Source organism: Saccopteryx leptura, chromosome 10 (assembly GCF_036850995.1).
Source record: "Saccopteryx leptura isolate mSacLep1 chromosome 10, mSacLep1_pri_phased_curated, whole genome shotgun sequence".
Lineage (NCBI taxonomy): Eukaryota > Metazoa > Chordata > Mammalia > Chiroptera > Emballonuridae > Saccopteryx > Saccopteryx leptura.
In genome coordinates, this window is record NC_089512.1 from 51710868 (window position 1) to 51727067 (window position 16200).

General features: G+C 46.7%; 1 protein-coding gene across 5 annotated transcripts in view; it reads left to right on the forward strand.

Annotated features, from left to right (window-relative positions):
• SRGAP3 (SLIT-ROBO Rho GTPase activating protein 3) overlaps positions 1–16200 on the forward strand; it is a 259881-nt gene that overhangs the window by 170938 nt on the left and 72743 nt on the right. For all 5 annotated transcript variants that reach the window (XR_010747260.1, XM_066352028.1, XM_066352029.1 and 2 more), the window contains exons 4-5: positions 7831–7893; positions 14339–14524. Coding sequence is in view for 4 of the 5 variants with exons in the window: in XM_066352028.1 (XP_066208125.1) it covers positions 7831–7893; positions 14339–14524 (249 nt within the window). In the remaining variant the exon portion in view is untranslated. The remainder of the gene's footprint in view (positions 1–7830; positions 7894–14338; positions 14525–16200) is intronic.

The window sequence follows — 16200 nt, forward strand, 5'->3', positions numbered from 1 at the left end:
GTCTTGTCATTAAAACACAACATTTTAAGATGACATCATTTTCTAGATGTAAAGAGTGACTTTAGCCATGGGAATGACCCACTTTTGAGTTCATTTGAGGGAGACAGAGACATACCCTTTAATAATAAAATTTTCAGCCTGACTGATGGTGGATCCGTGGATAGAGTGCCAACCTGGGATGCTAAGGTCCCAGGTTTGAAACCCCAAGGTCATCAGCTTGAGCACAGGTTCCTCTGGTTTGAGTGCAGGCTCACCAGCTTGAGCCCAAGGTTGTTGACTTGAGCATGGGATCATCAACATGATTCCGTGGTTGCTGGCTTGAGCCAAAGGTCACTGGCTTGAAGCCCAAGGTCACTGGCTTGAGCCCAAGGTCACTGGCTTGAGCAAGGGATCACTGGATTGGCTAGAGCCCCCAGTCAAGGCACGTATGAGAAAGCAATCAATGAATGACTAAAGTACGAGTTGATGCTTCTCATCTCTCTCCCTTCCTGTCTCTCTCTCTTGCAGAAAAAAAAATATTTTTTCATATATAGCTTATAAAGCCCTAGCATCTACAGTAATTGTTTTGAGAGTTTTCTCTTAAAAGCATGATTGACCCTGTTTAGAAAAATAAATCAAGCAAACCCCAGCAATATTTTTATGGTGAAGAAAATTTATTTAACTCAGAAATAATTTTGTTAAAAAATACCTAGTCAGCTAGTCCCATCTTGACATGACTGTGTGGGGGTCTGTGCACCGGCACTTAGAGAGCTCTTTCTGTGTGCATGTCTTCATGATCTGCTCTCGGGGAAGCCAGAGTCCAGCCTTTAAGGAGCTGTGCCCCCTCTAACTCGTCGGAACTTGATCCTTTGGCAGGGACTGTGTGAAAGCTGGTGCTTGGTGGAGGGCTTTCAGAAGGCTGTCTCACTCCATATCATTTTGGTATTTTTACACTGATATAAGCACATATTACGTCAGTATTCTTTTACATCAAGAAAAAAAGAAAATTCACTGGATCCTGTAAGCTGGAAAAATGCAGAGGTAAAACTTCTCTAGGCAACTCTAATGCTGCTGTCAAGGCCCTGATTCTCCTGATGGGCAGTCTAAAACCCCTGACATCCTAGTTTAGTGACTCCAGAGGAGAAATGATCTGAGAATGTGGTTGTTAGAAGCTCCCAGGGAAGATTTTTATTGGCTCAGCCTAGTATACATTTGTCTCTCTCACCAATCACTAGACATAGGAGTCAGAGCACTCTGGTCACAATGGATCCCCTGCCTGATGGACAGTCTTATGTGACCAGGCAAGCAGGACATCCCATTATATCTCATGGCCCGTTAACAGAGGAGGAAGGGAGAAGTCAGAGATGGCCATTATAACTGATTTATTCCTAACAGGGCAGGTAGGTTAAGAAGAACCAAGCCAAGGACAACTAGACATGCCTACAGGTGGGGGCAAGGGACAAGAATGCAGATTTCTGCACAAGTGTTAAGAGAGTGAATTGGACAGGCAGGCAGTGTCCAGAGGGCATGCCTTTGTTTGTACATTCCTTGTGGCTTGAATTCATATCTATTATGCATGTCAAGAGCTTCTTTTCATCTGTGTGCCTCCATATCCTGCTAGACCCCAAGGAAGCAGACCACAGAAAGTCACTACAAGTGCCAGCTTTGTGGTCAGGCCAACTAAAAGCTGAATCCTGGCTCTTCCATTTCTTTCCTGTGCAATCTGGGGCTAGTTGGCTCAACCTTTCTGAGCCTCTGGCGATCATCTGTCATGTGAGCAGATATTATGACATACCTTAAAGGTTTAAATTAGATAATATATGGAAGTGGCTTTGGAGAGTATTCAGCAAATGAAAAGTGTTCCATAAACGCAAACCGCAATTGGTAGCGCTGGGGGTGCATCTCATTCAGCTTTGTCTTTGGAGACGGGTTGAAGCAAGTATCTAGTGGGGTTCAGTAAATGCTGGTGCAAATTGAGTCAGAGCTGGGTGAGGAGTTGGCCACAGAGATACAAGAGGAGACAGTGTGGGCAGGAGGGTGGGTGCCGGGGCGTTGGGATTCTATGCAGGCTGAGCTGTCCTGGCCATGGGGGAACCAGAAAGTTTGGTCTCAGGAAACGGGCTCTTCAGTGGCTCTCAAAGTGGGGATATGACGGTACTCTCACAGGTTCCGATTTGGCAGGTCTGCAGTAGCTGTCCTTGATGAGTTTCAGGGGATTCGGGTGGCCACCTCCTGTGAGACCCCACTGGTTTCTGGGTCATAAACTTAAATGCCCCCATAAGCCAGATGAGTCACGTGGACGAATGGAGGGAGATGCTGGGCACTGTGGCCACCTGGAGCGCCCAAAGCCCATCTAAGAGGGCCCCCATGCTCGAAGTGGGGCCCAGTATTGCTGGATCTTCTCGTTTTTCAGGAGAAGCTGCAAATCTGGACACATAAGGGGAATTTCCTGATTTTTAAAAGCTGGGAAAAGAATTAGGTTGTCTGAAAACACTGAATAGCCAAATAAAACACGTCTGCAGGCCAAAGAAGCCGCCCGCCACTTGGCGGCCTTGGAATAGGGCAGTGGTCTCATTCAGGGCGATTTTGTTTCCCGGGGGACATTTGGCCATGTCTGGAGATCATTTTTATTGTCACAACTTGGGGTGAGAGTAGGGAATGCTACTGGCATCTAGTAGCTAGAGGTCAGGAATGCTGCTAAACACCTTACAATGCCCAGCACCGCACAGTCCCCCAGCCTCACCTCCTCCTCCCAAATCAGAGAGTTAGCTGACCCTTATGGGAGTTCAACTAGCATTAACTGTCAGCAGAAGAAAGAAGCAGGGCCGAGGCCACCTGCCTCCTGATTTTACAGACTTATTGGGTCAGACAGGCAGTGTTGTACCCTTTCAGCCCCAGAAAGCCACGGTTGCCATGGCTGAGCCCTCCTTGGTCCAAGGTAATCATTTTCCACAGTCCACACACTTCCTGTGCATGAAGGAAGCAGCCTGCCACCTCCGACCTCTGCAGGCATGAAAGTCATGTGAGAAATGCGGACAGAGAGTATGAATACATTGCCACTTGGGTCCCTAAGGGCTGGGTGTGATGGTCTGCTTGAGATTATCAGGGTTTTGGCCTCCTGTTCCTAGTGGAATGTTTGGTTTGGGTTCCTCATTCAGTAGTTTCTGGAACTGCAGTTGAGAATATTTCCCTTCCAACCAACCCCAACCATAAAAAAATAAAATTCCTTTGAGTCCTGTGCAGTTTAGTAAGTATTTGCTGAGCACTCACTCTGTGGCCAGCCCTGTGCTTGGTGCTGAGAGGGAGGAGCAGACACCCAGGCAGACCCCATCTGGTGACTTATGGTGCTGCTGGGGAAACGCAAGAACCAGACCCCCAGCTCCTCCCCCTCTAGCCCACCCGGCTCTCTCTCCCTGAAGCAGCGCAGCTCTGATCATCATACTCCTCCTGCTCAAAAACCGTCAGAGGCCGCCAGTTCCACTCTGAATGAAACCCGTACACCATAAGCCTGTGTGAGCTGGCCCAGCCCCCATTTCAAGCTTATCTTCGCTCCTCGGTGGCTCTCTTTACAAACCAAGTTTTCCCCTATCCTCAGCCTCCGTGCATTTGCTCAGGCTGTGCCCCTTCCTAGAATTCCGTCTCCATCCATTCGCGCAAGGTGAGGTGGCTTCAGTGGTAGTCCCTGTATCCTCGCTTGGTCCCACATCACCTCATCTTTCACTCTTTCAGCCTTTTTCACCTCCTACCTTAGAGTTATTTGGTTCTTTTCTTGATCCTGCCAAACTGGGAGACTCTTAAGGGACAACTTCATTAAAAATTCAAATTGCTTTTCCATTTCTGGGCAACTTCCTAGCCTTGTTCCTGGCATCAGTGGGTGTCGATTCAGCCTGTACTTCATTGATGCCAGGTGCTGCCAGATGCGTTCTCTCTTATCATCCTCATAAGGACACGATGACACCCATGACATCATCCCACTTTTACAGATAAGAAAACTAAGGCTTAGAGGAATTGTCACTGCACCCGTTCATAGGTTTGTTCAACAAATGAGCACCCATTATGTGACAGGCTCTGTGGCATTGCAGGCAGGAGAAGGGAAGGGAGAATTGCAGATTGGGGACCCTGGGAAGCTGACTCTGACACCTGAATTTAGCATCTAGCAGAGTAATTAGTGAGTGTTCTTGGGATCCTCACCTTGGGAGGGGAGAAGGGAGCATGGTGAAGTTGAGCCATGATGCAGGCAGCCCTGCAGGGAGTTCCACAGATGTAGGCCACTTCAGTGCTGTCCGGGTGAGACAGGAGAGGCAGGCTTCTGTGCCCTACTCAAAGCCATCTTTGGAGTAGGTGTCAGTCTTTGGACGGTATGTCACCTTGTTCTCTGAGGCTATTCCTGAAGGATGCTCTTGACTGGGGTTTATCTGCTGCCAGCCCTCCTAGCAACTGGGGGAGCTGAGTGTCTACCACCCGAGAGCAAGCCTTTTCCTCTCATGGATTTTACATTCAAGTGGGGGAAACAAATGACAAATGAATAAATAAGCAAGCAAGCAAGATAATTTTACTTCCCTTTGTAAGTGCAAAGAAGGACAGTAATAGGTGTTATTTTACAGACGGGAGGCTTGAGGTACTGAGAGGTAAATGGCTTAAAGCCCTATAGCCAGTTTCCATGCCTGTGGCTCTGAAGTACAGCTCTCCCTACTCCAAGCAGACCAGCGCAAGTTGCCTAGAGCCTTGAAAGTTCAGCTGGAGAGCTGGATCTTGGTCCTGCAGGCATCGAGGTGGCTTTGGAGGAACACAGTGAAATACATTTCTAGGAAATTACACTGGCACGAACATGGGGAATCGGGGAAAAGAGTCAGGCACTTTGTTAAGGGGCAACTTCAGTGATCTGGCTACTGCGATGATGACATGCTTGTTCTTGAACTGGTGGTGGGAAATCTTTAGGATGCTTTTGGCTGCAAGCGACAACCCCAGCTTAACATGGCTTAACCAGTAAAGCCACAGAAGTGGAAGTTTACCGGGAGGCAGGCTTTGGCTCAGCTCCACCAGTTTCTCAGAAAGTGGTCAAGGGGGCAGGATCCGTTTGTCCTGCCACCAAGGCTGCTTTCTATCATGGTCCTAAGATGTCTGTGGTAGCTGCTGGGCTCCGTGGGTTTTTGGTGTTTTGTTTGTTTGTTTGTTTGTTTGTTTGTTTTGCTGGCACTCACTAGAAAAGCTAAAACCTCTCTAAACCATCTAAGTTCCTCTCTTCCATCCAGTTAAGTCGCATGCCCCTGGGTTAACAACACACCAGGATCCATCCTCTCAAGTTGGGATGGGTTCAGTGCCCTGGAAAAACTCAGTGGGGAGGGTTGAACGCAGGGCCACATTCGGGCTCTATTAGGGAGCAGGAAAGACAGGAAAGGATGTTGGGGAGGGAACCAGCATCACCTGCTACTGAGAACAGAGATTGGGCAGTCAGAAGGCAGTGACAGATTGGATTGAGGAGGAGGGATTATTTTTTTAAAGTGTCATGAATAACTCCAAATTTTCCAGTTGCCATGCCTGGGAAGATACTATCCCATTGGCCAAACTCAAGGAGAGGGAAGAAAGTTCAGGAGTTTGCATTTGGATAATTTGAGTTTGATGTGATGAGGAGATATCCAGACTGTACTACTGTTTTTGCAACAGCTGAAGATACAGGCTCTGAGCTTGGGCTCAAGGTCATGCAGGACAGAGCCCAGGAGAGAAGACCATGGCTGCTCAGCTCCAAGAAGTGGGAGCTGAAGTTGGTAGTGCATGGGGTGCCGGCCGGCGCAGGGGCCGACAGCAGCAGAGTCTAGGTATTTATCTGACAGGGGTCTCTGCCCCTGTGCACAGAGACAGAGTGCAAGGATGTTCATTGCATCATTGTTTGAAATATTAGGAGACTGGAGGCAACCTAAATGCCCATCACTATGTAGCTGGTTAATTAATTACGATCCACCTGGTATATGGAGCCCTGAGCAGCTGTCAGCAAAGAAGGCTGTAGAGCTACGTGGGCTGTGAAGGAAAAGTCTCTCTGATATATTGTTAGATGGAAAAAGCAAGATGCAAATATGTGCACAGAATATTCCCATTTGTGTTTAAGAAAGAATATATGCTTATCCAAACACATGCTTGTATAGCTGTAGACTGTTTCTGGGAGGTAGCAGAAGAAACTTTGAATAACAGCTGATTCTGGGCGAGGGTCGGGAATCTGGGGGGCTTGCCCTTCCTTTTACCTTACTGGTTGTTAGGGTTTGTTTAACCATGTGCATTTAGTACCTTCAAAAAAGTGAGATCACAGAAATAAATAGAGAAGTAACAGGGTCTTGAGTGTCAGAGATGTTGGTGAGACTGAGCGTGTCAGTGGCCACTGTGAGTGTCAGAGAGTCCAGAGTCAGCAGTGGGGCAAACACCGGAGAAACTGAGGCCTGGACTGAGAATCGGGGAGAATAGAAGGAAATGGAGACAGCTGGTTGGGAAGACTGAACACCTGTGTGGATGCATGGAGTGGAACTGAAGGTTCCCTGTGAGCTCTGCACCGAGCGTGCTGCTGAGACTCTGCTGTGTGTTTGGATTGGGTCCCTTTCCTTCAGTCACCAGAGCTGGAGCGAGGTCTAAGCACATCTCTGCAATTGCCCCAGAGCGGTTGCTGGCTGTGAAGAGGTCTGGTGTGCAAGGACTGCCTTCAGACAAGTGATTCTTGGCAATTCCAGGCCCAGAAGTCGAGAGAAAGGCTGGGGCGAGGAGAAGGATTCTGGTTCTGAGCCTTTTCAGCTACAGCGGACTCCAGTGACTGCTGAGCTGCGCGGGGCATCCGTGCAGGAGAGCTGGTCTCTGCCTGTCAGCTGCTGGCCATGCTTGAGGCTGAGGAAGCTGGAAGGGAGAGAGGATGACTCAGCTGTCAGGGAACGGAGACCAGGACTCCCTTTCAGCACAGAAACCTCACAAGACAGTCCGGGCAAACGGGGAGAGTTTTTACAATCGTGATAGCGATGATAATAATAATAGATGCTTCAGGCTGGCTGGAACCTGGAGATAGCGTGTTCCTTGTTTCTGAACTGTGTCCCTAAATATACTGACCATATAAGTCACCTTGCAGAAAAAGGATTGAGGTCAAACTAAACTGCACACGAAACCTCCCTCAGACAGTCCATGCACGCGAGGGTGTAAAAGCCCCTGAGAAGTTCTGCAGTAAGAAAACCTGTCTCACTTTGTTTAACTAGATTTTCCCAAATGTATTTGGTCACCGAAGTTCCTGCCCCTTGTTTTAGTGTGGCAGCCCAGAGCCTGTTTGGGGAAGTGTTTCTTCAGTTTAAGTTTATTTTATAGATGTCGTAACTAGGTCTCCAAGGCCACGTGGCCAGCTGGTGACATATCAGAGGTGAGAACCTCGAATCTTCTGCCAGGATCCAGAGGGCTCTCTGTTCCCTGCGCTCCTTATGAGCTGTGATGCTAGATCATTATTCCTCAAACTGTGTTCTGTGGAATGCCATTCTCATGAGATGTTAGTGAGTATGGAACTAAAGGCACGTATTCTGGTCACATAAACGTAGCACACACTGAATTAAAGAAAGATGAACAGGTTGATTGGCTGCCAGGTTTCTCAGAATCTGTAATATGGTGATATCTCTGTGAATCACCAAGTAGGGTTTCCCCATTTACCTGGCCAGGGAAGGCTTTGTTTCATGGACACAAGTTGAGGAATTCAAGTTGAAACCATTGAGGTTGTTGTTGATTTCTGCAACCCTTCTCACCCCACCCCAAGCATACCCACCCTTACTGTATTCACAAGGAAATGTAATGCCACCAGCCACCTTCTCCCCCTCTGACATTTTCTCTTTCATATTCCAGAGCAAGGAGATTGGCCTGCAGATGCACGAGGAGCTCCTGAAAGTCACCAACGAGCTCTACACGGTAAGTCCTGCTCAGCCTCTGCTGCCATTGAGATCGGCCCCCCTGTCTTCAGTGCTCAGAGCTGGAGGGAGGCTAACTGGATGTCTGGGAGGACCTTGGGCATTTTTGCTGTGTCTGTGTCCCGCTGACAGTGGGTCATTATGGTGGGATGTGATGATTCGCAACCCCCGCTTCTCATTCTGTACGTCCTGGGTGGGGCCCTGGGCATGTTCACTTTGTTAAAGGTCCTGCTGTGGGAATGTGTTAGCTACCAAAGCAGAAGACACCAAGTCAGGGCGGGGGAGCATGGGCACAAAAGCTTCCAAGGAAGGAGTGTGGATTCGGACTCAGGTAGGACAGACTGAAATAGAGGCCCGCTCCTTGCTGACTGTGGGAGCTTAGGCAGGCACGCAGCTTGTGTGGGCTCAGTATTCTCATCTGCAAAATGGAGCACTGTCCTGAGGATCAGAGGGGTGAGAGCATGCTTTGCCATCTCTAAGAAATAATGTCAGAACATCACAGTTTGGCCAAGAACTGAGCTTGCTATCTGCTTGGAGGGAAAATCAAACTGGACTTGGGTGAGTGTTAGAATCCATGAAGGCAGGTGAATAGGGGCTCAGCACACTGGGGCTGGCACAGGAATTTACTAGATAGGTGGTGCAGCGTGACTTCAAACCCAGATTTATCTGTAATCAGTTTAGTCTGCCAGGATTCTACGTTGCCTCTCCTTCACCTCCTTTCTCTTCCTCTCTGCTTCTTGAATTCCTACCTATTCAATGGTACCAGACTCAAAACTCACCCTTGATCACAGAAGCTCACCCGGAGCCATCCCTTTCTGAACACTTAATTAACCTGTCATGCATGCACCCACTCTTCCCCTCATTTCTTCCTCAGTGAATATGTAGTGACTGCTGGCTCTGTGCCAGCACTGCTGCGGGCTCTGAACACACTGTGGGGAGCACGGCGCGCCCTCATGGGCTCACGGGCTGGACGCCCCCTCTCCCAGTTGCCTTTTCAGTACATACTGTGCCCTCTTTTGGGCTGCTGATTTATCCTTTCACATGCTTTACTCTTGTCTCCCTACCCAGATTCTAAACTCCTTGTGGGAAAAACCAGTTTTTTTTTATTTATTCAAACATCCCTCCCTCCTTAATCTGCTTCAATAAGCACCCTAAAAACATCAGGGATATACAAGACACTTCAAAGACCAACTCTTGAAATGCTCACAGCCTGCTGCTGTGCCTTTTGCAGCACTGGGTCCACAGCAGGCAGCTCCACATGCTTGAATTCAAGTGAATTTCTGGCTAACTACTGAAGAATCAATGTGCAGTCGGCAAATGACCTGGGGAGGCGGGAGCTATTGGCACCCCAGTGCTCTCACTCTTCTGCAGCAATCAGCACCTCTAAAATGCTCAGTAGATCAAAGGCAATAGAAGAATACCTCCTTCATGTTTTTCTATCCCCTCCCTCACTTTTCTTCCTTCCTTCTTCTCTTTCCTTTCCACCTTCCTCTCTCTCCTTTCCACCTTCCTTCTTTCCATCTGTCCACCCACCCACCCATCCATCCATCCATCCATCCATCCACCCATCCATCTATCCACCCATCCACCCACCCACCCACCTACTATCCATCCACCTTTCTATTTGTCCACCTATCCACCCCCACCCATTCATCCAGCCATCTATTATTCATTTATTCATGCAAACATATATTGATACTTGCTGGGTACCAATCTCTGCTTTAATACAGGAAATATGATCATAAAAGAGGCTCTGACCCTTATGAACTTGAACTAGTTGGGATGAGACTGTTTATAAACATGCAAAATGAATAAATAAGGTAACAATGATAAGTTCCAGGGAGAACATAGGCCACACAGAGTGTGGGTGGTCAGACTAAAATTTCAGGACTTCTCTTTTCCTCCAAGGATGTCTTTGGCATGCAGAGTCTCACCCACACCCAACTTTTAGATGGCCCAGGAATGGCCCTGGGTTAGAGGAAGTGCACATGGACTGCATTGTTGAAAACCTTTTTATAACAACTGATTCTTATCCTTCTCCAGTGTGTCCCTTTATTGATATTGTCAGCTTCCAGATTGCCTTTGTCTTTCTTTGCATTTGAATGAGCATTTGAAGGACTATGCAGATAATACTTTCCTATTTTCTTGATCTGAGGATTTGGGAAGATGTAAAATGCAAAGTGTACACACACAGCAGAAGGAAGTGTGATTACCAGAAAAGACAATTCCTATAGCTAAGAAGGCCTGGCTCTCTGACTTACTGTGGGACTTCGGACAATACACTTGTTTTTTCTGGGCTTTAGTTTCCTTTGGTGATGGGTTAATACACTAAGATTTCTGGAGGACCTTCCAAGCACCTTTGTAACTAATCTGGGACCAAGAACAGTGGTCTCAACTTCCATGTTCCTATGCAGTGCTGCTCAACCAGTGCTAGGCTTGTTCTGAGGTGCTTTTCTGATAGGGTCTGGAGGGCTGGAAAGGGAACCTACATTTGACATGAAGCCAGGTGGGTGCCTCTGAGGGGCCCTTTAGCGATCCCATGTTAAAGATTGGACCTCAGCTAAACTCCTGCATCCACCTCTGCTCCTTCCCAGCCCAACACTGCTGTCAGCCGGTCACTTTGCAGTAGCAATTTATGGAGCACCTTTCTATCTAACTCCCATCTGCTGCTCTTCACCAGGCAGCACAGAGAGGGCAAGCCTCTGCCATGGTCACCCAACAAGTGGTGGGAGTATTGAGTCTCAAAGCCAGGTCTCCTGGGTCCCTGTGGGGTAGAAGCTCCTTTCATTCTTATTTTGTGGTTTTCTCATCTATAAAGCAGGGATCATGTGGTGTCCACCTCACGGGGTCATCTTCTTCTTCCTCCTCCTCTTCCTCCTCTTCTTCTTCCTCTTCTTCCTCTTTCTCCTCCTCCTTCTCCTCCTCCTCCTCCTCCTCCTCCTCCTCCTCCTCCTTCTTTTTGGTGAGAAATAAATGAATTACTATATGTAAAGTCCTGGCAGGTAGTAAGTACTCTATAAATGTTATCTGCTATTGTCATTGTTGCTACTGTTATCACATTGCTTCCCAGAATTGGGATATGGATGAACTCAAATGCTCCTTGGAGATAATAAAAAGAGGGGTTTGCAAACTCTGAAGTACAATAATATGTAGATAAGTTCAACTATTAGTCAACATATTCTGGACTGGCAATTTGAAGACTGCTCTAGGCTATTGAACTAAAGACCTTTCATGCTGACGCCTATGTTTTAGTTAATTAAATAAAAGACATCTATTTATCTAGAGGATTCTGGGTATAAGTAGATAGTTAGGTTCATTCCAGAGAGGTCCCCAGGTAAATTCTTTTGTGGCAGCTCTTGGACATAAACCATCGTACATGATCCACTTTACTGATATTCTTCAGCTCAAGAATTACCAATGGGGCCACATAGCATTGACCACAGTGTTATCAGGCCTGTGTTGTACAAACATGGGGTTTTTAGAATGCAGTTCAGAGACCACACGAGGAAGTCTTGCTTGTTGAAGAGCAGGAAGAGTGCCTTGTGGTTCGAGAAGAGTAGAAAACTGGGCAAAGGAAAATGGGAGATGCGGGGAACACCCCGCTGGGATGCTGACTTAAGTGAGTAGATGGATCATGCATGAATGATGGGATGGGAAGACCTAGCTGCAAACAGAAATGCTTTCTTTCTCTGAACTACCCAACACAGATGGTAGATTTAGTGGTAAGCTACGCAGACTTCAGAAGCTAAAGTATAATAGAAAAAATGGATGTAGCAGGGATCATTGAACCCAGAAAGGGTGGAGTCCAGAAATGAACGTCACCAGCAACATGGTGGAGAAGCAAGGAAACCAGTGGTGTCTGTGAATGTGGAGGGTATAGAGCGAAGCTTCGAGGATGGGGAAGGCAGGGCCTGCAGACAGAGTTTAGCAGGCATTCCCAACTCATAGCCACATTATGTTCCTGGGGCCATGGTATAAAGGAGATGGTTGAAATAGGCAACTACTTTGGTTATCTATAAGCCTACAGTCCTTCCTTTCTGCCACTAGATGTCGCAAACGCATTGATTCAGCACACTTTCTGGTTTGGAAATACCCTTGAGTGGAACTGGCATAAGGAAGGCGTGAAATCATCAAAGAGGGGATCTCTAGAAGTTTTAGGGCAGTTGCAAATAAGAAAAAAAAAAGTGGGGAGGGAGGCAGTTCTTTTTACCAAGACCTACAAAAAGTTGATTACATTATTTACTTATTTGTTTGTTTCTTGTTTTGAACTTTGGGGAGGTTTTCAGGTTGAAAGAAGAGGCAGAAACATGGTGTAGAATATATTTTTTCACAATACATAGTTGACATTATCAAGAATTTGCGAACATTTTCCTGAGGTCAAGTGAGTTCAAGGTTCTCAAACCCTCAGACCAGACAGGGAGGATGATAATGCCTTCATGGCTCCTAACTGTATGGTAGGCACTGTTCTAAGCACTTTAAAAAAATTAATCCATTAAGCCCTTACAACAAACCTATGAAGCAGGTACTGTTATCCTCATCTTACAGATGAGGAAAGAGAGGTCAGAGAGGTTACAACTTGCCCAAGGTCACACAGCTTATAAAATGGCACCATCAGGATCCAGCCTAGACATTTGGGCCCAGAGTCCATGTTCTTACCTACCAAGCTTTATAATACATGTTGCCCCTATTGACTCCTGAGCTCTAGCAAAGGGAACTTCCTGAACCACAGATCAATGCAGTGATTTAATGGTGAGAGTCACAGAAGAAATCCTCATTCTAATAAACTTACTTCACAAGACTTTAAAAGAGAATGAATAAGGTTATAATGTTGGCCAGTATTTCATTCCAAGTTCCCTGACTTTAAAGGTCCTGGTTAGGCAGGAGCCCCTCCCATGCCCAGGTGGAAGCCTCTGCCCTGTTGGCTGCTGTAATATCCAAACAACAGGAGAAGAGAAGAAGCAAGGCTCAGGAGCCATGCCTGTGTTTCTTAGCATAGAAGGATGACCATAAACTTGATATTACAAAGGAAAAGCATATTTTTGGCTAGGGACCAGGAGACAGGATATATCTCTAAGGCTGTCATGAGTATTCAATTGCTGAGAAACTTGTAAAAAATTAAGAAAACAGAATGATATGTTAGAAAAATGGTGGATTTAAAGTCAGAGACCAACTTTCTAATTTGGCTAAATATACACTCACTATATGACTCTCTACTCTACTCCTAGGTACTTACCTAGAAAATATGAAAACATACGTTCATGCAAAGAATTGCACGCAAACACTCATAGCAGCTTTACGAAACTGTAAACAATCCATATAATATTCAACATATAAATCAATAAACAAATTGTTTATTGTTTAGCCATTACAATGGAATATAACTCAGCAATAAAAATGGAACTTCTTGTACATGCAACAACATGGGGAAATCTTAAAAAAATATGTTGAGTGAGCAGGCAGACCCCAGAGAGTTTACACTCTGTGGTTCCACATGTGTGAAGGTCTGCAGCGATAGAAAGCACGTCACTGCTGCCTGGCTCTGAGGTAGGAGGGGGGCTGACTGCAGAGGGGCATGAGGAGGATTTAGCAAGTATGATGTGATGCAAGTGCTCTAAATCTCGATTGTGGGGTTGGCCACATGGATGTAAAGTCTGGAGACTATGCTGCTAATACTATATGATCTTAGAGAAGCCACTTTGCCCTTTTGGGCAAAGTTACCCTGGTTATAAAATTTGGTAGTCAAATTAGATGACATCTAGAATTTCTAGATGACTCAAAAATTCCCTTGTTATAACAACATCCAACTTTTATTATGGACACAGAGAAGCAAAGTGCAGTATGTTTTACAGAAATTCATCCAATAGTCAAGAATGAGTTTAGTTCAGAAAACATAGAATATGTATTCAGTTACCCAGTAGTACACCTTTTGGGGACAGAGCCATTTGTAGGCCAATTTTACTTAAGGGAACAGTTGAGAAAATAATTTGTATGTGAGTAAGTAAGAAGGATGTTCCCATGGGAGCTCCATGAGTCCTGGGGGAGGGGCTTTCCCAGTGACCTGGGAGCGGGGCTGGGACACAAGAATCATGGTCGGCAGGCTAGAGAGGGCAGCTGAGGAAGAGCTGGTATCACCTCCGAGACCCCAAGTGCTGGGGGCTGTGGCCGCCCTTTAAAATTTTCTCTTTCCTAGTTCATTCCCGGTACCTAGTAAGGATTTAATGCTGGTGATGATGATGATGATGATGAAGATGAAGCTGCTGCCGAGGATGATCGTCATTCCCAGTCCTCAGCGTGGGCAGAACTGAAGAGCTGCGGGAGCTCAGAGTGTGTCCGGGGAAGAGGGAGGGCCGAGCAGACCAGAGCGCAGACCTTCGGGGACCAGGAGCGTTGGAGCTGCCCAGGCTGGGCCTCACAGCCTGCTGATTCCCACACTGCTGTGTCCCCAGGTCATGAAAACCTACCACATGTACCACGCGGAGAGCATCAGCGCGGAGAGCAAGCTGAAGGAGGCTGAGAAGCAGGAGGAGAAGCAGTTCAACAAGGCGGGAGAGCTGAGCATGAACCTGCTCCGGCACGAGGACCGGCCCCAGCGCCGCAGCTCCGTGAAGAAGATTGAGAAGATGAAGGAGAAGGCGAGTGAGGGCCCTGGGGCAGGAAGGGGGGTTCTCCCTCGCAGCCTTGGCCTCCCCCTCTCACCCTGGGGGCTTTGAGGGTCGAATAATAATGCCGCCCAAACCTGCTCTCGTGGAGGTCAGTGTCATGGAGGAGGCAGGCCTAGCCTCATGCCAGGATCAGCAGGCAGGGAGATCCTCAGCTGACAAGAGAGTGAACTGTGACGCCACTCACGCCCCATGGGCATATTCTCTGATGGGCAGGAGCCACCAGGCATTAGTGGGTGCGAGAGCTTACTCCGGGGGCTAGTTAAGTGGCTGGGGGCTGGTTGGGACTGAGTGTGTCCCAACGAAAGGGAACAGCACTGGGCTGCCAACCAGTACCTGGGAACTTGGTGAATTGCATTGCCAAGGACAAGACAGGTGACTTAGAATCACAGTGTTCCAGTGCTGGAAGGTGCTTTAGTAGGACATGATGAAAGGGTGCTGGTTTTGGAGTCAGGCTGAGTTTTGAAAATACCACATGTATAACATCTCTCTTAACTTCAGTTTTAACATCTAATGGTAGTGGCAAATCTCCCCTTTCATGTCAACTCTGATGGGTTGGTAGTGGCTGCCTAGAGCTCTGTGTTGAGGATCATGAGCCCTCTTCAGGCTTTAGATAAAATCAGTGCTCTGATCAATTAATAATGTCTGCCATGGCCAGAATATAGAGGGACAGTGCACAGGGTTGCTTTTTTGTCATCCTAGATTAGGTGACTTCTAAGATTCATTTCTTCTTAAAAGGCTATGATTTCTTGTTGAATTCTCTGCATTCGTTCAGTCCATGGAATCAGCAAACATTTCCTGGTCTCCTTTTATGTGCCAAACATTGTACCAAATGTTTATTTGGACTTCAATGAAATGAATTCTATGGTGATATGACCCCACAGCTCTTAAAAATCATGGGAGATTGAGTGGGAGTAAGATCCAATAGGACTTGGGTGTGCTGGAAAAGTAACCAGAGGCAATAAAATAAGATTTCAGGGTAATTTCCAAAGGCAAAGAAAAATAGGCTCCACAATAATCAGGCAAAGACTCAATTAAAAAATGAGCAAAGGATTTGAGTAGACATTTCTCCAAAGAACATGTATGAATGGCCAATAAGTACATAAAAAGATGTTCAGTATCATTAGTCATTATGGAAATGCAAATCAAAACTACAATGAGACCACACTTTGTACCCATTAGGATGACTAAAATAAAAAAAGGCAGACAATGACAACAAATGTTGATGAGGATGTGGGGAAAGTAGAATCCTTGTACACCACTGGGGGGAATGTAAAATCATTCCGCCACTTTGGAGAATATTTTGGCAATTCCACAAATTTTGGGAGGAGGACAGAGAGAGAGGTATCAACTCATTGTTCCACTTAGTTGTGCCATTAATTGCTTCTCATATATGCTCTGACCAGTGGAAATCATTTAATGATCAGCGGTGAACAAGGCAGATCACGTCCCTGACCTCATAGAGCCTACTTTCTAGCGGAAGAGGGGCACTGAAAATCAGCAAATACACAAAGAAGTAAAAAAATATAATTTTTGGTGTTAAAAAGTGCTTTTGGCCTGACTTGTGGTGGTGCAGTGGATAAAGCGTTGACCTGGAAATGCTGAGGTCGCTGGTTCGAAACCCTGGGCTTGCCTGTTCAAGGTACATA